At 41.0% G+C, this 24,153-nt stretch overlaps 1 protein-coding gene across 5 annotated transcripts in view; it reads left to right on the top strand.

The window, feature by feature from the left end:
* The window catches only part of PLCG2 (phospholipase C gamma 2), a 64,139-nt gene that overhangs the window by 4,232 nt on the left and 35,754 nt on the right, over positions 1–24,153 (top strand). For 3 of the 5 annotated variants that reach the window (XM_010718083.4, XM_010718084.4, XM_085234704.1), the window contains 4 exons: positions 5,623–5,864; positions 18,834–18,974; positions 21,117–21,210; positions 22,697–22,744. In XM_010718083.4, the coding sequence (XP_010716385.1) occupies positions 5,669–5,864; positions 18,834–18,974; positions 21,117–21,210; positions 22,697–22,744 (479 nt within the window). In that variant the 5' untranslated portion in view covers positions 5,623–5,668. Of the gene's footprint in view, positions 1–574; positions 1,814–5,622; positions 5,865–18,833; positions 18,975–21,116; positions 21,211–22,696; positions 22,745–24,153 lie in introns of all 5 variants that reach the window. The other 2 variants (XM_085234702.1, XM_085234703.1) reach the window with 2 other exon arrangements.

The raw sequence follows: 24,153 nt of genomic DNA on the forward strand, positions 1-24,153 counted from the left end.
TGTGCTAAGGGCTCTTTAATTTTTTATTTCCAATGGGAATCAATGAGATAAAACTATTCAACTTCTGTCCTCTGCACAAAAGCTTTATTTTCTTTGTGGCTCCTGTAGTAGTTGGCACTAGTTTTGTGACCGTTATTTATTGCATGCAGGAGGCCACCTGGCCAGGCCTGTGATTCTCTTTGATGCCTTGCTTATTCTTAAGGGGAAGTAGTCAACACTTCAGCACCAAATAAGGCAATAAGACTGGGCTGAACCTTTCGATACTGTAATTAAAAAGTGTCAGTGTCAATGCCCTTTTTGAGGTATTTATGACTGAAGTGTAAAAGTCTTCAAGTTGGATGGCAGGAGCTGCTGATTATGACGCTTTTAATCTTCTGTTCTGATTGTGAGGGCAGCCAAGTACTTATGCTTCTGGGTGCACTGAGCAATAGCCAGTGTTTCCAAAAGTCACTATTTTACTGTGTCTTTTTTAAGATTTGCTTACCCCATTTATATGCCTACGATTTGTTACAGCCGTAATTTACAGGATTCTGCGCTAAAAAAACTCCACTGAAGAAATGATTTTCTTCCACAGGTTATTTTCTTTTACACAGCTCTCCAACTGTAACAGAGTTTTATCAGTGAAGCCTGAGGTTGTGCAACATTGGGAGCTGATAGGTTTAATCTTCCTTCCAAGACAACCACACTGAAGTACATCTACACGTAAGGCTGCTATATTTTGCAGTGCTGCTTCACTTCTGCAGCAAAGACTATCAGAAAGATGGTCAACTCCGTGCCTGCGTGGCTTGTGGGTTGCTCAAGGGTAGTTCCTGTGCTGAAGCGATGATGTATGACTGGTGAGGAGCATGCTGGTACTGAGCCCTGTGAAGCAGAACCAGGAGGGGCTGCTGGGGCTTAGATTCACTGCCAACATATACACATTAACACTGGACTTGACGGCTGGGATTCGGAGAGCAGAAGTACAAGGTTTTGGGCTTTCTTCTTTTTGTGGTGGTTTTGTAGGCACTCTTTGGTTCCTTGTCCTGAGAAGTCCTACTCAAAATTCATATTTCTGGTCCTGATCTATCATGGATGCTTTTAACTATGACAAATGTTTGCTATATGCCTTTAGGAGGAATTTCCCAAAATTCTCCTGGCAGCTTTGCTGGATACAATGATTGTTTTTGATCTTTTTGATCCTTTCTGACCTACTCAGCGAGGTAGCATTGCTCCTGGTGTTTGCTGTAGGACTTGCTGTCACTACCTCATTCCAGATACGATACTGTTTCAGTAATTTCTGCATGCAGAGGGTGAAATTATTAATCAAAACCAATCAGGCCGTAAGCTGAGGTGCTGTGGTGTAAAGGACGTGGCCGTGGATCCAATTCAGTGAATTTTAAGCCTTTCACCTAAAGCCACCCACCCGCGACACCGTGTCATCGTTTATTCGGTGCTTAGGTTGACGATCCTTGAAGGAAGCCCATCGCTACTCCTCACAAGGGCTTCACACGGGGCCACGGCGGCTCCCTCCCACCTCAGAAGGAGGCTGAGGGTGAGCGCCCCGCGCCCTGAAGGAGCGGGCAGCAGGAAGGCGGGACGGCACCCGCTCCGGGGCGCTGAGGGGACGGGAACCCCATCGGGCAGCGCCGCCCGCCCACCCCGCGCACCAGGAGGTGGCCGCCGGGGTCACGTGGCCCGCCCCTTCCCGGGTACGGCAGAAGCAGAAGTGGGAGCCCCGGAGAAACGCGGCCGGGCGCGGCGACACCGCCGCCACCAGCACCCCGTGTTGACACCGGCAGCGCCCAGCGCCGCGTCGTCCGCGCGGCCGGCGGAGGTGAGGGCTGCGGGGCGGACAGCCGGCTGTGCGCGGGGCGTCGTGGGCAGCGGGAGGCGGGCGGGGAGGGAAGGTGCCGCGGGGCGCTGCGGTGAAGGGGGCGAGGATTCGGGCGGGGAGGGAAGGTGCCGGGGGGCTCGCAGAGGGGACCGAGCCGCCCGGCACCCCGCGGTTGGCTGCTGGTCAACGCTGCCGGCCGGTCTGCTGGAGGGGGAAGAAGCCCAGCGCCCTGCACGGCTCGGCTCGGCGCTGAGGGCCGCAGCCTGGGCCCGCCTTCGGTCCCTAGCAGGTGTTCCTTGTGGCCGAGCGCTTTGGTTCCCCCTGCTCGGCAAAGCTCCGTGCAAACAGCTGTCTGTTGGTTGCGATTAATTGTTAGCGAGGTGGTGCTGCTGCTGGTGCTGTGCCCGGCTGGGTGAGCCGCTGTCCCGAGGCAAGGCTGGGGCAGAGCGTGCAGCGACGCGTGTAGAATGGGGCTGGCAGCGCCCAGAGCTCATGGGAAAGTGTAGAAATTGGGGCGAGTCTGACTTCAGATTCCGCTTTTTGAGCAACCTTGGTGTGCAGGGAAGGCACCTGCGGTGTCCTGTGGCTCAGGAGCGGTTCTGCTGTGCTCATCTGAAGTGTTCGTTGCCAACCTGCACGTCTGTAACTTCACCTGTCTACAGCTCTTTCTCTCTGTGTTTTATCAGATGTCTACACGGTACAAATTGTAGACTGATCTTCAGATAAGGGTTTGGTTTTGAAATTGAGAAGTACTGCAGCAAACTGGCACTAAACATGCAGGTTCTTGGATAGCACCAAGTATATCTTTCTCCTTGCCTGTGTTCACTTGGCTCCTTGCAGCGGGTCTTCCTGACCTTTTTGGTACAAAGTGTTGAGGCTCTTCACTGAAAGACAACGTAGAAATTACTGTTGTGTCATAACACAGTAAGTAATGGATAACGCTGATTCTGCTTTTGATACAGGACAGCATCGAAGTTTTGCTCCTGTGGTGCTTGCAGTCAAAGGGAAAGAGTCATATGTTGGTGTCTGTGCCTAAACCAGATCTTATATGTTATGCAATTGACTCTTTGAAAGGGTAGATAACAGCAGGACAAGGTAAATGGTTTTAAGTTGAGGCAGGGAAGATTTAGATTGGACGTCAGGGGGAAATTCTTTCCAGAAAGAGTGGTGAGGTGCTGGAACAGGCTGCCCAGAGAGGTTGTGGATGCCTCATCCCTGGAGGTGTTCAAGGCCACGTTGGATGGGGCCCTGGGCAACTTGGTCTAGTATTAAATGGGGAGGTTGGTGGCCCTGCACGTGTCAGGGGGGTTGGATATTCATGATCCTTGAGGTCCCTTCCAACCCTGGCCGTTCTGTGATTCTGTGATTACCAGATCCCTCATTGAATCGTTTGGACCTTTCTTTCTGCTTTAGGTTTCAGGAACTTTTCTGTAGAAGAGCAGTAATGCTTCTGATTCACACAGAGGTGTCTTGTAGCTCATGGTCCACTGATTTAGAGGCAACAAGGTACTGTGTTGATGAGGGTTATAAGGGAGTTCTGCTGGGTGAATGGGTAGAAATATTGTAGATTCAAGTTGTTGTGCAGGGAAGGGTGTAAGAATGCTGAAGAGGTCACATACTTGTGTCTAGTAAGCCTCTTAATGTGGAGAAAGCTAGGTCTGGTATCAGGTTCCATTTGTTCTTTTGGTCTGCTGTGTTCCACTGTTAGGAAGCTCTCTGTGGTGTTTGTTCTAAATTATGGAACAGGTGAACAGATAATAAAGGGATGGTTGGTTAGGTTGATGAAGTGCTATGATGTTCTTTTCTTTTTTTCTTACTGATGAAGTTGGTGTCCTCAGCTACAGTGTTGTTTTGCAGTAAGTTAAAAGCTTGGCTTCTAGCTTAAGATTTTAGGTAGGCTAAAAGCAGTGTTCACTTTCTTTTTTAAAGAAAGAGCTACTTTAAAAGAGGAAGTCCAGTCTATTATGTTCAGCGGAAACTGCTTAAGAAGCCACCTCTGAGAGGCAGTTCCTTTGTACTAAGGGGCTAATCTCTCAAAAAATGCTTCATTGCCTTTTATTAAATTAGTATGTTTAGAAATTCCTTCTTGGGTTGTTTAAAGACGTTTCATTTTACGGCTGCAAAACAGTATGCTTTTTAAAGACTTATTTTTTATTTTATTTCTGTTCTCCTTATATTTTTGTCATTGTAGCTGGACGACTATGGCTAAATTGCTAGATGCAAACTGGTGATGATTTCAGTGACAAGCTGATTTGTTCCAGGGAGTCAGAAAAGTTCAGCCACATTCTGACTAAAATCTGCCATTGTGTACAATCCTTAAAAGTTGTCCAGAAGTCTCAGTTGTAGGATTGGCATATATGTATTTTTTTAAGTAGTAGTAGGACAACGAAGTACCCTTTTCTTACACAATAACAAGCTAATTAATCTGTGTGACTCTTTGCAGAACACTAGTTGGGCTTCAGGTTCCACATAGGCAAAGCAGAAGAGGCCACTGTAAATAAGAAGGGCTTTGTGTCTGCTTCTCTGATAGCCTAAAAAAAACACAACCCAGTGTCATTGAAGTTGTAGATTTTAAAAAGAGATTGGAAAGATTGCATTGGACCACTTCAGAGTCTGACAGATGAGACTGAAACTGGTTAGTGACAACACTGAAAGACAGCTTTGTGGTATTAATGAGAGAGCAGAAAAGAGAGCTCCTTAGTGAAATGCAGGTCAGGAGACTGACATGGGGTGAGGGGGAGGAGAGTTGGAAGAAGTTACCAAGGGGAAGCGAGAAGTGACATGGACAAATTAGTTATCAGTGCAGAAACTGAAACTGTGATGGGGAGTAATGGGCTGAGGAGACAGGAGGGGAACAGCAGGGATGCTGTGGCAGAGGGAAGATCGTGCAGGACACTTAGACCTGTCCTGCCCAAGGGTGAAGTTAAGGGGAGTCATTGGGAACTGTGTGGCAACAGTGGCAAAAATGGTATCTATCACTTTTTTGTACATGGATGACAGAGCAGGGCTTTCTGTTTGTAAATAATCCTGCTGAGCAGTAATCAAGCTTGCAATTAGCTGTTAGGTTTTTGGAATTCTCTTCAAGCAGTAAATTAATGCTTCTGTATTAAGACAAGGCAAGGAGAACAGCAAACCTGCTGCAGTTCACCAGGGGCGCAGCATTTTGACCGTCTGCAGTTGGTACTGTGAATGTAATAATAATAAACAAAACCAACAACTAAGGGAGAGGAAAAAGGTTTTGATTGTGCTTCAGATGTTGCAAATACTGCTTTCCATATTGATACAATGATTGTTAATACTTAGGACAAAATCATTTTCTAGATATTTTTTGCAGTTCCAGAATTTAAGGTACACTCAGTTTCAATCAAGAACTGAAGATTTAACTTCTAGCATAACATAGAACTCACAAAGTTTTTATAGCACACAAATCTACAAGTACTCTAAAACAGTAAAGAAACTTTTATAGGAATGATTGAAAACAGCCAGTTCTATCCCTGTCAAATAGAAAAATGTCCATGAGCGAAGACTTACTGGTATTTTACTTGCTATAAAATGGTAAGTAAAAACTGATCTGATACTTGAAAAGACCCTAAGCTTAAACTGATACTTTTTTGATGTCTTATGAGTCTCTTATGAGACTCCTGAAGTCATCAAATCAAGATAAATATAGTCGGGGTTTGAGCTTTGTTATTCTATGTATGGATCTACCAGTATCTTTAATTTTAATAAATGTGGCTTTAAAGGAATAAAAATATTGTCTTAAATACTGATTATTTTTTTTCGTCCTTTCTTTCTTTTTTTCTTTTCAGCACAGTGAAAACCATACAAGTTTGACTGAAAAAGAAACCTAAAAAAATGCCCAGAAAGAGTATAGATTATGGAGAGCTGCCGGAGTATGAGAAAAGCCAGATCAAAAGGACATTGGAGCTGGGAACTGTTATGACTGTATTCAGTATTAAGAAGAGTAGTCCAGAAAGGAGGACTATTCAAGTTATAATGGAAACCAGGCAGGTAGCCTGGAGCAAGACAGCTGACAAGATCGAAGGTTTCTGTGAGTATTTTCAAAGTGTCCATGAACTTGGAGTCACTAATAAATCAATGTAATTGTCAAATACTTGTTTAGTGAGCCTTTATTAATACGATTAAGCTTTTGGCTAAGAAGAGTTTGGTAATTTGCCAAGAATGTGCTGAATAGTCGCAGTGCTGGTGAAGAATCTTCTGCAGCTCGTTAGTTAGATAACTAATGCTATGCTTGTATATGGTTAACATGCTTTTTCTCTAAATCCTGCTGTCCAGTTTTTCATCTTTAAGTGTGATGGTGCTTTTGCTCTCTGTTATGAGTGACAACTATTTTTCCACAGTTAAGCTCAAGAGGTCTTGTAGCTTAGAATGATCAGGACTTCTTTACCTCTTCTTTCTCCAAAAGCAAAAGCTCCAAATGGAAGGAAACTGAATTAAAATTTGTTTTCTTGAGGAATTTGCCATATCAGGATAGGAATCATTATTTAGGACCATTGTTGGTAGTACCAGTGACTTAGGGGGGTGGAGGTGTGAGGTATAAGGGATGAGTTGAAGGTCCTGAATTTACAGAGCCTGTTTGGCTGATGTCTAAGCTGTCTATAATTAGGTGGGGAAACAAAAGTGGAGTTTGTAGCTACATAGGACTGCAAAAGCCACGGTATAAAATAAAGTAAAACTAATTTTCAGTTCTTACTGAACAAGGCTGATATCAACCAAGCTCAGCCTGCAATTTTTGGGATTCTTGCAGCTCCCATTGTTATAATGTAACTACACCGTTTGCATATGACCACATGGTAGCTATTTTATTTTACTTTTTTGTTCTGCTGTGGACATGATTATACTATGCAGCTGCTAAATGCCTTCAATAAAGGAATTGAATTGTTTCTCTGAGTTGCCAGAATCATTTATTGCTCAGCCTCAGATAATATGAGAAGCTGGGTGCTGACTTTAGGAATTGAAATTCTGATAAGAAGTTGGAGTTTGGAGGTGGAGAACTGTGAAGGCTGTAGTAAGAAATTAAGTATAGCATGAGGAGCATCAGAAGTGAGACTAGAACTTAGTGAGAAGAGCCAGAGCTCAATGAGAAACAAATTGGTCCAGGCCTGGGAGAAGGAAGAGAGGTTAAGAACACGAGGAAACTGAGACTAAATAGAACTGGGTTGAGGGAAGAGGTCACGGATATGGAGGTGTGTGTGTGTGGGGGGTGGAAATTACATTGTAATGGGACAGAGAATGGGGTTTGACTATTGATTTGTGGATTTTTAGAAACTTCTTTTTTGCTAAATCTACAGTAAGCTAGAAGTGCATCAATCTGTAAGGTTGCGAAGATGAGCACTGAGAAAGTACGTGATTTTTGAATTGTCTGTGCAACTTCATGTCATGCTGCTTACAAGCATTAAATTTCTACTTGCTACTGTTCCTGCTGGCTCCTGTTTGGTTCCTTGCATGGCCTGGATCTGCAACAGGAAATCTATTGGAATGGAACGAAGGACTGGTCGTCATAAAGTGGTTTTTGTCATGGGTGATGAAAATGTGCTCGTATGTAGTGTTTTGGGAAAAAGCAAGCAGATCTGGAAGCATTAACATTAATTAACTGTTTTGCTGCACTCAGTTACTCACGTAAAATGAGGGTATATATAATTGTGCGTGTGAATGCCAGTACTTTAGTAGTTCTGATATGCTCAGACCTGGAATGAGGTGTGCTGAAAATAAGTCCTGTGTGGAGGAGTAATTCAGTTATGAGAGCATGGCTTGAATGTACTTGGTAAATAAAAGCTAGGGTGATACATGGATTAGAACAAATTAGGAAATGCCCATGTAGTGGGTGAATAAGGCTTTAGAGTCCTCTGCCAAAAATAACATGGGATCATGGAGGTAAAGACTGCTGCAGCCAGTTGTACAGAGTAGCCAGACCTAAAGAGGTGTGTGCATAGAACTACATCCCAACAATTAAATCACTTGCTCTACACAGAGATGTTGACACTTTAAAGAGAAGGTGAATGTTATGTTAGGCTCTGATAGCTGGGTAATCCAGCAGGGTAATGACTTGCCTCCAGATACACTGGCACTGGTTACCAGAGCAGGGAATTCAGCTGTAGAGCTGCAATTTATCCAGAGGCCCTCTGCCTGAAAGTTCCAGTGCTACAGCAGTGATTTTAATTCGGTGACATGTAATGACCTTTACAACAATGGAAACTTTAGATCTGAGACCATGACCTACTGAAAGTATGTAATTTGCACAAATATGCACAATATTATTTATACTTATTTATCTTAAAAATCAAAGAACCTTCCCTAACCCTCAGAATTATTTTGCAGGCATTGCTTCAGAAAACTATGTGAACTGCTGGAAAGGTTCTATCTACTTGAAATGAAAGTCACTGCAGCTTTAACTTGCTGGCAGTATTTCTGCTGAAGAGGAAGGAAATCTTCTTCTTTTTTTTTTTTTTAATAAATTTGCTATTGCGTCTTTTGACTGAGACTCAGGCTTCCTTTTTTTGCTTGAAAATTGGAATATTTATGGATTTGTACTTCGCATGTATTTGGAAATTTAAAGCATAGGCTTCTTGAATACCGGTGATAGGGGAAATTCAAGTTTTTATTTCTCTGGAGCTGTACAAAAATGATACGACCAGTTTTATGATAAGAGAAAAATTGTTTCCACTTATGTGTATATAAATGTACACATGAATGACCCCAGATATTCACTGTTGAATTGTGTTGACCTTGTGAAGAATAAAAAAACCCTACACGTTTGCAATGTATACATATATTTAGTGGCAAAGGGCATGGAATTAGGATCTCAAGTTCTGCTATTCAGTATCCTGTGCTTTAATACTGAGTAGTGCTTTTCATTACATAGTTTTTTGTGATGTGAATTTTAATGGTTGCTATTTCCACATGCTGCAATCCAGTAAGAATTGGTATTTATTAAGGGTGAGAGTAGTACAGTAACTGTAGCAGTCCAGGAGACCATGGTAGGGATAGATACAGTAATCATTTATTCTGTCACTGTGTGTTGGATGTTTGTCTGCGGCGGTGGATTTTGGAAATAACTGCACAAATGAGTGGAGGTGATTCTGCTCAGTGCTTGTTGTGGTTGAACCCTCAGGTTATTACAAGGAACTTTTTCAGTTTGGTTAGTGTTGTTTTGGAAGGGATTTAAGTTAAGCCTCACGCTAATGACTAGGCAGCTACTTTTATTTGGATTAAATAGATCTGCTCAGGAAAGATGTAGGATTAGCTATGCTGATAGAAATGTTTAGACAACCCTGTGGCCCTCAATGTGCTATTCTGTGTGTTTTTAATTGCGTTACCTGCAGAGAAAGCTATCAGCCTTTATGCTCAGCATGGACTAGGCTTTGAGCAGCCTGATCTAGCTATAGATGTTCATTGCAGGGGAGTTGGACTAGATGACCTTTAAAGGTCCCTTTCCACTCAAACTATTTTATGATTCTGTGAAAGAGCTGCTGAAATCAGAGCTGTTTCCACTTGGTATAGGTATGTTACTCTGGATGAGTAGGTTAAAATGGAGATACTCTTCTTTATAAAACTCCTAGTTCCAAGCCATTGCTGTGGTAACGAGTGATGATATACAAAGGCAAGGAAATCTGGTCTAAGCATTCTTGTTTGCTGTGTGGCTTAAACTGCACAGCGCCAGAGTATTGGAGGTTTTCCACTGGCCAGCTGAAAGAGTTGGGTCACCAGATACAAAAGACATTTTCTAACAAAAAGGAACTGGTGTGAAATCTCCGTATTGTCCCCTGTGCAAAACAGTGCAGGTGTCCTTTTAGTAGGATATGCTGTTTCAACAGTAGATCAGGGAGCCAAATTTTCAACTGCTACATGTCATGGAAGTTCTCTTACTTTAATAGAGCATCTGAGGGTAACTTTTTTTTTTTTTTTAAGCTTGAGAGTTGAGTTGGAGCTGAATGGTGCTACACAGCTTCTTAATTTTGCAAGCATAACGTCTTATTTCAGCTGGTGCTTTGTCCTGGCTCTACACATCAGGCTATGCAAAACATCGTAACCTCACTGTTTCCCTTAAAGGAGCCTCATGTTCCACCTCTCCTTTTAGTGTCAGTCCTCCCTGCCCATCTGCAAGGGAGGGGAAGGTGCCCAATTGTGGTTGTCTTAACGCAGTGGACAACCTGTGTGCAAGTTTTCTATCCTGCACAGCTGTGCAGCAAGGAAGTTCTTGAGTGATGGCTCAGTTTTCATGAGGACAGTGTAGCTGTTGAGCTTGTCCAAGCTGTGGATTTTTCTCTATGTATGGAAATTCAGATCCTCTTGTGAGACTTCCCTTTCTTGGGTTTACTGTGATTTACTGTTGGAATCTAACACATTGTAGGACCAAACACACAGATTAGGGGAGATGACTTTCTTTTCTTTATAGCCTGCTGTGTTTGAAGAGGCTAATACATGGGCATCTTTCAAGAAAAAATAAATACAATTTGTCCATATTTTACATTCTTTGGAAGCATCAAGTTGTCTTTTAAATGGAAGGGGAAGGGTCAGCTGTGGAAAGAGTGGAGTTGCCTGACCTGAAGTTTTCTAGGTTTAGTAGAGGCCAAGAAGGTTCCTAGTGCTGCCATTCTTTGTCATCTTACAGATGCCTTTCCTGGATTCGCTTGGGTCCAAGGAACCCATTGAGCAAAACTGAAATAAATAGAAGGGAGCAATGCACCTTTTAGAAGAGCTACAATCACAGATGTTTGGCATGCAAGATTTCATTAATGTATTAAAATGAATGCCAGTGACATGTGCTTCCTCACGTGGGTCTGCAGAGAGCTACACAAAAAGCTGAGGGGAACAAATCTGTGCTAGATATCACTATGTTCACCCATGCTTGACTTGTTTTGTCATCTTGCTATAGTTCTGTACAGAGAGATGTTTTAGGTCCCCTCATAGCTCTGGAGTCTTCTGATGGAAACACTTGTAGGTACAAAATGTCGGGGATTTTTCTTCTGCGTTCTACTTATTAAAGGCATTCATTTTTATTCTGTATTGTCCTCCATCGTTTTAAACTACAAGGATAATGTTTGCTAGGAGGGCTATGGGACTGCTTGTGGGACTCAGAATATCAGAGCTCTCAATCCTAAGTTACCAGGCCATCGGTGGTCAAGCATTGATTTAACTTCTGATGAGAATGTTTTTGCCCTTGAGTCTTTTATTTATTTACTTCTTTTCCCTGTTGTGCTTTGTGTATTGCAGCGTGGTATTAATGCATGTGCCTTGAATGAGACCCAGTATAACATATCCATGGATCATATACCCATGGGTTTTAGTGGCCTATGACTGAGTTTATGGATTTGCAACTTCAGAAGTACTGATCTTGATGACCGGAACAGAGCTAAACTAATGTGTTATCAACACATCAGAAAATGAAGTTTCAGTTTCCTGGTATGGAGGGAATTGATTTGCTTATTTAATTCGTAATGGTTCTTCTCTGGCAAACACTAATTTCTGCATGCTGTGTGCATGACTGTGAAGCTGTGACATTATTGTGATGCACTGCTCAGCATGTCACTTCCTGTAGTTCTGCCCTGTGGTTGTGTAGCATGTAAACCCTTTACAGCAGTGCATGGGTCTTTGTGGTGGCCCCTCCGTCGTGCCTGTGCTGCTCTTTAAGCTCTGTCCTCTTTAAGCTGTTGCAGGCTAACCACACAATAGATATTTTGTGTGTTGCTGTGGTTTCTGGGGTCACTTTTGCCTCATGTCAGTGACCCTGCTGCTCTGTGTCTTTGCTAGGATAGCACATGGCCCACAAGCAGCTGCACTGTCGTAGCTGAGGTGGCAGCACAGAGAACTTCTCAGCAGGTGTGAAAAGCAGAGAGGAAGGAAAGGGTGACCAGGAGTGGGAACTGCTGATGTCAGTGTTCTGCCGAGAGGTGTTTGGGGTCCAGCACCTGACATTTGCTGACTTGGAGTCTATTCAGTGCTACCAAATAACGCTGCCAATATTTCTTTGTGCCGTGATGTACGTACTTAGATGCACATGAATAAACCAAGGCACAAAGAGGTTATGGTATCTAAGTTGGTATAGCAAGTACTTGATGAGTTGTAGGCCTTCTGAAGGGTGAGTTGAATGGATATTTCGTTCTTTAATGATGGGAAGTGCTTTAAGGAGAGCTGGTAAGGGAAAGTTTGTGACCACTGGAGTCTGATTAGTCACTGGAAAACATGGGAGTTTCTGCATGCTCCCCCATTAGTCCTTGTGTGAAACGGTGATTCATAGCTAGGAGAATTTATGCTCTGAGATGTCCATGGCACCACCACGGCAAACAGGAATAAAACTTGTTGAAACTGAGGCTTTTGTAACTGATTATGTACTTCGGTTTAACGTATCTTCAGTCCAGATGTATGTTGATGTAGCAGGAATACCTTATACCTTTTTCATTTTTAATTAACACGTAATACTCAGAGTATTAAAACATTTTATTTTAGAATTAACATGAGCTGCTAATTTTGTGTTACGTTTCTTCTCTTGATTTTTTCCTGCAATTTTTTTTCCAGAGTTTGTAGAACAAAATGGCTGTGGCCCACTTCTTTAATACATTTACCATCGTTTAATGTTACTAATGATTTGTCGAATGTGTGAAAATAAAAAGAATTATCAGAGACTGTTAAAAATCACTTAAGTTTTACTTCCTGCTCAAATAAGGAGATTTTTCAGAATTAGTCCTTTTAAAAATCCATAAGTGGAATTTTCATATTTCAGGGATGTATTAAGAAAGGGAATGAAAGAAACAAAGAACTAACTCAGTAAATTCATGTTGTACGTAGAATTTAGACCTGTGAGTACTGCTCTGTTTCTTCCTTATCTGCAGGATTGCACTGTATTTGTTTTCAGATTTTGTTACACAGCCAAGTAGAAACCACATTTCTGCAGAATGCTGCACCTGGATAATGATCAACACTCCCTGAAGCAGCAGTGCATCAATAATGTAGTCATGTAGATAACTGGAGCAGAGCAGGCCAAGTGCAATTTACAGGTTGAGGTGAAATGCAGGGATGTGTAACTAATGTAATGGCAAGCTTATGTGTGCTGCCACAGATGGTGCTGTTTTAACTAACAAGGTATTTATTTATTTAGATCTTTATTCTTGTATTTTGTGAATTTTATCCTGCAGCATGTTGTCCCTGAAATCAAATTTTGCTGAATTTGCTTTTAGTGTCCCTGCTAAAATGATGTGCAAAAGGAAGCACATTTTGGTTCTGAGCATCCTGTCAGCAGTCAGACCAGCAAGAACCTAAGAGGCTATTTGTGGAAGTAGCTTGCATTCTTAAGCATAGTTGAGGGATTTTTTTTTTTCTTCACCAAGTTAACTCGCTCAGTCATTTAATTGGTAAAATTTGAATGTCAATGGGAACTCTTTCTGTTGTGGAAAACCTTTATTTCTTTCTCTTCGGAGAAAATGGTATGAACATTTACAGTACCTCTACCTTTCTGGGTGAAGTAGTGAATATCAACATATTCGGCAGAGATGTGTGAAATGCTTCTTTTGGCTGTAATGTTGGACTTCATCTTGCTAATTTTCAGTTGCCCTTATTTTTTTCTGTCTAAACTTCTGTACTCTTTCAGCCATGTAGTTATAAGTAAACAGCAGGAACAAACGTAACTTCCATTGAATGCTCCAGAATCATATTTTGCCATTTTCTTTCTATTTTGCATTCTAAAAACTGTTAAGAACAAAATGTCATTGCAGAAGTGAATCTACTTCTTGCTCTTTGCAGAGTATCATATCTAAAGGATATTAAAATTCACCTTTTTCTAATTTGAAACTGATGTGTTTCTGTTCTCTTACCTAGGGGATCTTCGTGTAAGCCTCCAACTGAGAATTTAGACCATGGTTTCTGTGGTCAAGTGAAAAAAAATGAATGTGTTTTAGCCTTTAGCTGTCTTCAAATCATTTTTCAGCAGTTCAGTTCTGTGGTGTTTAATGCTAGCTTACGAAGACCAGAGTGGCTGGCCAGTGAAATGGAGATCCAGCGTGATGATCTTTGCGGACCAGAGCACTGCTAATAGAGTTGGTCAGAGTGAGTGGGAGATGTAGATACTCCAGTATATTATCCCCAAAGTCAAAGTTTTGCATGGCAACCTTTTTGTTTTGGTTGACGGAGTAGAACGTCTACTTTTATGGGCACATATGTACTTTTTTCTCATTTTCTGAAGGTGCCTTTTTCTTTTTAATATGAAGCCAATAGCCACTGGAGGTCTGTGACCCTTTGAATTCAGAGCCCATCAAGCTGAGAAGGGCTGTAACATGCTGTTGCTCTGCTGAGCCGTCCAGCAGGGAATTGTTAATTCACAAGGTGTAGCTATCATTGGTAGGATGGTAATTCATTGTTTTTGTAGATGGTGGCTTTGTGTGACATGAGGACCCCTTGGGAAGGTACTCAGGTGCTATGCCAAGACCCACCACACCATTTCTCATGTTGCCTCCTTAAACTGTGCTTTCAGATACCCCTGTGACTTAGCTGTAATTCCTTGGGCTACTGCATGTCGTATTCAATTTCACTGTTTGTATGTGCTGAATCACTTTGCATACCACTGCTGTACTCACGTGCTTCAGCTTTCTTCCTTCATATGACTTTGCCCTTCGGTGAGAGAGGCCTCACTTTTTTCTCTTTAGAACTGTGCACAGCGTTTCGCTGCTGTTTTGAATAAAACGGGAGACACACCTTGTGTAGTTAATCTTTAATTCTGTAAAACTGAGAGCAAAGTCATTGTCCTCACAAACCGCAGTGAAATCCATTTGCAAAAAGATACTGAAGGCCTTCTTCATTCAATGGGCGCTCATTTGCACATTGCCTATCTGGAAGGAGGCAGTTTCTGCCTTTCTGAAATGAAACTTTCTTTAGAATATTTTGTAATGCAAATTGTTGAAAAGATGTGGATTCTAAAAACTGGTTCTGAAATGCTTGTGCAGAACATTACTATGTTTACACATAAAAATGCAAAAATATTCGTACAGAGAATGCCCACCCTTGTGTCTGGGTCTGTGCCGTTTGGATGATCAGAGTCCCTTATTTTCCCTTCTGAAACGTTGCCAGTAGTTTCCTTGTTGACTTCTGGGGCCTGTTGTTGAAAATACCTAATGAAGTAAATAATGCATTTAATGTAGTAAAGCACGTCTTCTTAATGTGACCTTACATTGTTGCTTCCAGCTAACATGCTGCAGTTCTACTGCTAGCATTGGCTGATTTTAAGCACAGTTCCTTTGTGCAGTTATCTGCTTGGCCACTGAATAGTTGTGCTTCCTGCAAGCAGTGAGTAATGTGTGAATGCTAGGGCTGGAAGGAGGCAAACCGTTCCCTTTGGGTAGCAGTTCTGGTTTGTTCCTGTTTAAAGCGTACCTGGAATGATCAGCACAGTGTTGTCATATACAACAATGTAGTGTTTTCTGCAGTTCTGTTTGCGTCATTCCTGCACCTCCTAGTTCTGTTTTCCCATCTGCCTCTTGGGGTAGCTGAAAAAAAGGTAACAGCAATTCATGATTTTTGCTGCCAAGTTATTTGAGTGGAGATCAGTGGAGATGTTATGGATCAGAAGGTGGTTGTTAAGTTTGTGGCTGTAAAGAGCTCTCGCAGGCATTCTTAGTTGCTCAGTGCTGTTTAATCTGTGCAGTCTTTGGAAAGTTGCTGTGTAGTGGTGTAATGATCCACTGAATTACTGATTTACCAAACAGACACAGCATCAAGAGCAGACGTGCAGCTCCTTCGGCCTTGGACTGCCACAAATGCAGTGAAAACTGCATATCCAGATAGGAGCCTGAAACAGAGTGGGAAGTGAGGGTGCCTTGGAGTCCAGTCTGGTTAAACAGTCACCTGAGGGAGTTGTCAGAATCAATAGGGGACTGATGAGACTGCCAAGAAGATTCTTTTAACCCATGGCAAAAATGACAGTAGAATGGATGAAATGTGAGCTGGCATTGTAGGATTTTTGAGTGGCACTTAGCTTCTTAACTCTTTGGCTTTTTAATGAATGCATTAACACTGTCTTCTTTATCTTGTTGGGTGTTAGTCAGCTTCTCTACAGAACACATTCTGAACTGTTTCTTTGGGGAATTCAGTAATCTTACACTGTTACTTGGAAATTGCACTTGCAAGTCTATTGTACTCAATCTTACACTTTGCAAGCTGCATATGTCCAGATCTGTGTTTTTGCAGATATATTAAGCCCCAAGAATATCTGTCCATGAAGCCAGGTCAGAAAATGACTCTGCAATTTGCATGTGGGATTGAGAAGAAGAAAGACTCCATAAGATCAATGCAGTAAGAAGATGGAGTGTCCGAGGCACTGTGCTGCTACTTGTAGCGCAGGCATGAAGTTGTATTTTAATTGTTCGGTGACGGATTGTGCTATAATAAGTTCACAGTAACAGGCAACTTGGTACAGTTGATTTACTAATCTGAGTCTGAAACATGTTGCTGCTTTTCCTGGCTGTTCCCTTCTTGGATCATTGGGTTCGGCCATTCCGGATGCAGTGGGCGTTGGGTGGAGGGTGCTGGCAGCTCCAGCCCCTGTAGGGGGACAGCAGGGCTTAGCTGAGATCCGAATATATCCTGTCTGTGCATGTCTCTCTCTTTGCCCCTCCGATGTTTTTTTTTCCCCAACTTTCCTATCAGTCGTATGAAATAGACTCATGTTAATTGAGCTTGTTCTAAAGAATACATGAGAAATCCCATAAGAGCAATATAGTTCTTGTAAGGCCTTATTATATGAACAAATTCCAACACTTCAGTATTACTACACATTAATGGCATAGCTTTCTCTAAATTGGTTACTAGCCCTTATGAGAAAAATAATTTACATTTATTTTCTTCTATTGTTAACAGCATCTATCCCCGTAGTCCAGTCCTTAAAGCAGCGTGAGTAAAAGAAGACTGTAAGATTAGCAGTAGCACCATGAAAGCTGTGTGAGCAGATATCCTTGTGCATATATGTATATACACATACATTCACACGAGAGAGTGGAATGGTAGGGCTGAAAGGTTGCACTGCAAAGCAGAGGAGTGTAGTGAGTGCATATGTAACTGAGGGAAGACATTAAGCAAGGCTGCATGTTTGTTTCAGAGGTCTGGATGAGGTAAGAGGCACTTGAAATGACAACAGCAGTGCAGGTTGTGAAACTGCTCTATCGCTGCTTATAGGTTATGCTTTGAGGGGCTCTTTGTGGTCTGGTGCTTTGTCTGCATGGATTTATGGGAGCGTGAAATGAAAGGTACACTTTGCTTTCAAGTTAAAACTGTGTTTCTCAGCAGAGGTTTGTTGGTCAAAGGGAAAGAAAATGTACCTGGTGTTGTTCTTGTTCATTATCAGCGTGAGCCAGCGTGGTGTACGGTCCCACGCTGTATGTTGTGGCCACTAAACTACTTTCTTTCTTTGCATCCTGAGTGATGAATGTGATTGAGTGGGCTTAGCCTATCTTTTTCAGATGCTGGCATTTTGGGATGCATATCCAGGTACACTGCTGTGAGACTGTCAGAAGATTTGAGTCATCAGTGAGAGCTTCTGGTTGTGGATCATTTATAGTTATATTTATAGTAATATTTTTATTAGAAGGTTACACATAAACTTAGGGCTTTTGTCCATCCAGATATTAGGAGATGATCTAGTAGTTTGAAAGTGTGACTGAAGAGGTTGAGCCATTAGCTGCACTCTATCTTGAAGGTGTTACACTAGGAAAAATAAGTTCAAGAAAGATGCTTGTGTCTTAAGGACAATTTAGGTTGACATTTAAGGTCTTGTTTTCCCAAGAGAAGTTGTTTAATGTCAAAGAATAAGGAGTATTAGGTGAGAAGTTTGGCCTAGGATACTTTGTGAGGAATAAAAAATGGAATTAATAAATGAATGTTTCTTTACCGGCATTCTGTTGATGGATGTCCTATCCCCTTCCTTTTAACACTGGCTTCATAGAAACCCAGTGATAATGGGCCAAAGCTTTAACCAATGTTTAGCTCCTTCACCCTGTTGGCAGCCAAGTTTCTTTTTCATTATGTGTTAATAAGTGTGGTGAGGCGTTCAGTTAAAACTTGTTTTTTATATTATGGAGTTCTTAAGTGCATGAACAGAAATCCTCAGTTATTTTCCTTGGATCTTGCTAGGTTTGATAAACACATTTCAAGAACAGCCATGAAATGTTTCTCTTCACTCTTCATTCTGCAGCTCGTAACTCAAGATTGTCCAGAAGTAGGAAGAGCCACTTGTTTGGTTCACAGGCAGAACAAACCACTTCCTCAGTTTTTTAATAAGTATCTTATCTTGAGACTACACATATTTCTATTTCAGTGCTGTCTCGCTGCTCTTATGCAGGCAGTATAACGAGAGCTGGGCAAAAAGGGAGCTGACTTGAGAAAATGCATGCTTATGCGTTGTTCCCACTTGGCTATGCTGCAATCAAGTCGAAGGTGCTACAACAGCTTATGTTGAATGACAGATACCTGTTTGGAGATGGCCGGGAAAAGGCTTGCAAATGGTTTAATTATCAGGCTGCCTTTTCTCTTTACTTTCTGGAGGGTGCCAGACACACTTGTTTAATGTGCTGAAGCAAGCTGACTTTCTGAGATGTAATGCATACTTTTTAGTTAGGTAAATTAGAATCTGTATCACTCTTCTGTCTCTGAACAGTTGGCAGTTGGAAATTTCTTGTTCAGTATAAATTCCATTTGTGAAAACATGTCTTCTGTACTCCAAAGGGACTATATGTATAAGCTTTGTCCATTGATATTCAGTGATAGTCATATGATAAGAACAAGAGAAGTTATTTTTCTCCTTCTTTTGGTCTTTTCCTGCTATTGTCTTCTGGTCAGTAATACACCGAGTCGTTTATTTGTGGATTGCAAGCTGGTGCAATTCCTTATCATATAAGCATCTATAACAATATACATACATTATATATGTATACATGTTTTGAGGTTTTTTGTCTTGCTGTTTCAGGCTCTGCTGGAAGGTAAGTGCAGTTCTGCTGACTGACTTACTGTTGTTTCCTTTCAGTGGATCTGATGGAAATAAAAGAAATTCGCCCCGGAAAGAATTCAAAGGACTTTGAACGATGCAAAGCAAAGCACAGAGAAGAACACTGCTTCACTATTTTTTATGGTACCCAGTTTGTCCTCAATACCTTAAGTTTAGCAGGTAAACTTTTCTTTTCTTCATTTGTTTCCTCTTTAAACCTAACTACTGAGCAATCAAATACACTAATGATAGTAATGCAAAGAATATAATGATTTTTGATTTCTGCAGTTCAGGAGTGCACCAAATGCTTAAAACCTGAAACCTTTTACTTGGCCCTAAACATCTGTGAACTGACGCCTTTGTAATGTTTTGCTGTCCAAGTGTATTGTATGAGACTTTTCCTTATATTGTCTAAACAGAACAGTTGTATAACTTGTGGATGTAGTACGTGAGTCAGTTGCCACAATCTGTCTTGCACTTTAATGGCCAACACCTCTGCGTGATTTAGGAACTTTCATATTTGTTGTTTATCAGAAGACAACTACTGTTAAAGCACTAATAAATGACATGTCTCTTAGTATATGCTCATATTAATATATCACTTCCCAAGATCACTGACAGAGATTTTTAGCATAGTTTCTGATGCACTTGATCATCTGTAACAAGGACAACTTTTGATGGTTAAATCTCTCTTGTAAAGTGTTCAGTGCCGAAGAGCAGGGATGATGTTGTCCTCTTTAAAGTCAGCAAAGGATCTGGCTGCATTAAAGACAAAAGCAAAATATTGCCCTGACATTTTCAGGATGGCCAAACAATTCTGGAAACAATATCAATAGAATTACACTAAGTCTGTATCGCAGAAACTTTCCTGTTACCTATGAGCAGGCTAATTTGAAAATGAAGTTCTAGCTTAGTTTGTGTGGGTGTGAGTCACTTGATAATACTAAACCTCTTCTAAAGAAGGATTAGGGGATCATAAATAACATTGGAAGATGATAAATTTAGGGTGAAGAGGTGGATGGGAAATAAAGAAATAGTGCATCCTGTGTTTTGGGTAAGGCTTGGAGCACTTCTTACTTCAGGTGAGATTATTTAGGATGGCAAAATCAAAGATTTTGAAATGAAAAAGGATATCAGTTTTTATAGTGCAAGCTGAATATGGTTTCTGTCTGTGAAGAGATTCTATTCTGAAAAGCTTGTAATTGAACTCACTTGAGAATCACACTGACAGTTTATTCACAGCGGTATTTCTCTCTGTCCTTCCCGTGCAGAAATGTGCCTGCCCATTTCATTCATCAAAGTTGTTACAGAATCTTAATAGGAGAAAAGAGGAGTGCTTTCCTAAGCACTGTAACACTAACAGTACCTTCCTTTTTATTTAATGATCTTTTTTTTTATTATAGAAGCTATATACTCCAAGTAAGCTAACAGAGCTTTCATGTGTGTCTGAGAATTAAGAGCTTATAGATTGCAGCTCTGAAAACCTTCCCAATCTGATGTGCATAACAGTATGGCTGATATAACTTTCAAGTAAGGGTGAAATCCTTTTCCTTGCTAAGGCTTTGTCTTGGTTTCTTTAAACTATATTGAATAGTTGCCACTTAGAAGGGAACGGTGGCTGTCATAAAGGCCAGAATTGTCTCGGGAGAATTGGTTTGTTATTTCCAAAATTGTAACTAAGTCAAAAACATTTCCATAGGGAACTGTTGGGCTATATATGGGCCCATATATGTTAACGTGCTGGGCTCTGGCTTCATCCCAGGGGATAAAGCATTGTTTGAAAATGTGTTTAGATAAAAGTTAATCTTCATATTTTGAGAAACTGTTTTACTTTGAAGGCAGTTAAAGAATTTGCATGGATTAGAGCTCCCACTTTTGTCAGAACTGGTTTAATTGAAGAATGCCATCCTGCTGGTTCAGAGCCAGCATTCTAAAAAGTATTAGACTTTGCCCAGCTGAAAGCTGTAAAAATAGCGTCTCATCCAAGCCCCCCCAAAATTGATTTCAGTTTGATTGGTATCTGCCAGGGAAAGCTGAATCCAGAATGCAGTCTAAGATCTTCTGTTGTGTTCAAACATTACCGAGTGGTGATGTTAAATGATGTAGAAAACTGTTCTCCTCTTAAAAGACAGTTCTGCTAGGATTAGCCCGGTCACTCCCAAATTCATGCTGTTTTGTATTATTAGTTCTAGAATTAGCAACATGAAGCTATGCAGTGAGATTTATCAAAAAGAAAGGTTGACCTGCAGCTCTGTGCACTGGGGTTTAGCAAGATTTCACAAGTTATGTCCTACTTTCTCATAGCATATTATTTTTTTTCAGCTGATTCTAAAGATGATGCTGATAAATGGTTGTGTGGCTTGAATATCTTGTATCAAGAGGTCATGCGAGCTCCAACACCTGCAATCACGGAGAGGTATGCAGACATTTTTTCACTTTGTGGGATTTAAAATTTCTTTGGAATTTGAAGGAGAATACCTGAAATAAGTTTTTAAAGTGCAACCAGTGGTTGCTTGCTAGTTACCTTAAGAAACAACAACTTTCCAGTTAGTTGATGATACAAAAAGGTTCTATGGAAATTCTCCTTGCCTATTTTTCTATTTACGTGTTCTGGATTTGCTGTTAAGGACTTGCAGTTTACCTTGCTCTGTGTGCCACAGACATACACCCACACAAGGTCTCTGAATGAAATATCAAGACCATCTGATCTAAGCTCTTGGAAAATTCACATTGTGCAGTTACAGTAGGCTTGATCTGGTAGGTGTGTGTTGCAGGCAGCTCTTGTGTCCCAGTGATTCACACGTGCACTTTTGTAATTTCTCCTGTTGATACCATTGCATCACAAGGCTTTGTGATCAGTTCACTTGGATAGATGGGCTGAAAATGAACATCTTGAAGGCTTTCCTTTTAGCAGCCGCCAACATGATGGTGCAGTTGCACCCTTAAGGCTTCTGAAGATGTCACACGAAACTACTTATATTCAGAATGTGAATTTTCTTGACAAGCTTCTAAAACTGTTTCTGCATTTGATTGCTGTTCATCACTGCTGACTTTTCTGTTTAGGATGTGTCACTGTTACCTGTTTTACGGATATACTCGGTCCTCAAAGTCTACCTAACCGAGTTGCCACATTGACATTGATGTTGGCTGTACCTGCTTGCAATTCCAAGCTGGGGAGAAAGTATTCACTTAATCCTCCCTTTATCTGTTGTATAATATAGCAGAGAGTTGATACACAAAGTGCTACTAGGTTTCAGTCTGTTTGTGGACAAAGTGGTGTCCTTAGAGAACTGAGGATAAGCTTAACATTGACATGCTGTGAGCAGCCTATAGATCAGTTGTGTGTGTAGATATTTACTGTTAATACTGCTAACAGTATTTTGCTGGGCAGCTAAAGCTAACATGCATTCCAATGAGGCTTTTCTTAAAAATTCTCTAAGCTGTTCTTCCCTTCCCCCTGCTTTTAATTTTTATGCATGTTAACAGAAGTTTTATGATTAGGCCCCTGACTCAATTATTGACTTGGTTGAGTAACTCTAGTTTGGGTTAGCTGAAGTCTTGGCCCACTGTAGCAAGTTACATGTTTATAGTTTCTGTTTGTTCATTCTTTTGTGCTGTGCACGCCCTTCCCTTTCCTGTATTGTTTATCTGGCTTTAAAATGCAGTATTAAGTAATAAAAAAGTATATATTTACAAATACAGTTACAAAACTGTTTGAAAGCTTAGATGCTGCGCTGAAAATATTTCTGCTTTATCAAAAGACATGCATTTTCTGATTTTTTTTTAAATGCTTCTGTTGAATTTCATCTCCAGATTTTGATATTTCATTTGTTATATATATTTTTTTTTATTATTCTCAGATTAAATCTATTTTTCCCCCATTTTTCCTCCTTTCCCCCAAGCTGGCTGAGAAAGCAGATCTATTCTGTTGATCAGACTAGAAGAAATAGGTAAGAAACTCTATCTTTATGTTCAGTTTGTTTTTAATGAACCTTTATTGCAGGCCCTAACGTAGAACAAAGAGAAATAAATATTTCTTCACCAGAGTTGACAAGTATGACATCCCTTGAAATGCTGTTTGCTCTTGTTTTAACAACTTGAGTTTTGCCTTTTGCTAGATGCAACAATATGTTCATGTATGTGATACTAAGAAACAAATGATGAGAAATAAATGCTTTTGCTTTTAGCCTAGAATTACTTTGCTAGAATGAGGAAAGGCAATCACCTTCTCCATTCTTTCTGCAGAGATTGAGCTCAGCTGTGCAGGTTTGTTAAGTTGCTTGCTTTACAGAGGTCTTTACCCCTTAATAGCCAGCTTGACCCCCAGCAGCATGGTTTGCATAGCCTGCTGTTAGTTTTCCTGCGCAGACTTGCTGTGAAGACTGCTGGAGTGACTATGATCTATTGTAGACAGACCAAACCCAACTCTCAAAAGCCTTCTTGGGCACCTGGAACAATCAGACTGCATAAGGAGAGTTCAGCGTGGGCTGCTAAAGATCCAGGGTCATTGTTTAAATGAATAGCCTTTCCTGGTTTCAGATCATGATTAGTGTGTGTGGTATCTGGTTTGAAAATAATCAAGGCAGCAGTGTCAGATACATCCAGAGACAGGGCTGTCCCAAGCAATAACATGAGTTCTTTCTTTCAGGAGGTCAGAGCTGAGACAAGAATAGAACAGAGTATTTAGAGGAAGAAGAGATAACAGAGATACTTGATGAGTGCATTGGGGAAGAGGAGGGACATTGTTGTGACAGGGTAATACTGTGGGGAAAAAAGTTCCTTTAACAGTGGGAAACCAAAGACATTTTTGATGATAGCTACAGAGAGAAACGAAATCAGTTATTTGGAATAAGGACAAAAATCTTTGGTTGTATGTTGTTTTTTTTGGGGGGGTTGTTTGTTTTGTTCTTATTTTTGAAGGCTTGCTGTGTTGAGTGAAATTTTTGTGCAGTTGGGCTAGATACCTGGGTTTGTGTCTTTGCCACATATTCAGATAGGCCAAAGCATCACTGATGCTTCTCATGTGGAAAAAATGCCATGGGCTTGTAGGTTCCCTTGTGCTGTGTTGCTTCATATGTTTGTGTCTCAGGACCTTGTTTCAGCTCAGTGTGTGCAGTAGGTTTGCAGCTTTTGCACAACAAAAGGGACTTTCTGAATGTATTCAGCTGCACATTTCTGGTTAAAGTTACCAGAACATGTGGAACACTGGGAAGAACATTAACCCTTTTTCTTCCATATATATTATATTACCATGATTTTGCTCTTTGTAATGTTCATTTCTTTTCTGAGTGGAAAAGAACATGCGTTTCCTCTCATTTAGACCTTTTCCTTAAAACAAAATAAAGTGTGATGTTTCATT

Source organism: Meleagris gallopavo, chromosome 13 (genome assembly GCF_905368555.1).
Source record: "Meleagris gallopavo chromosome 13, MGAL_WU_HG_1.1, whole genome shotgun sequence".
Classification (NCBI taxonomy): Eukaryota; Metazoa; Chordata; class Aves; order Galliformes; family Phasianidae; genus Meleagris; species Meleagris gallopavo.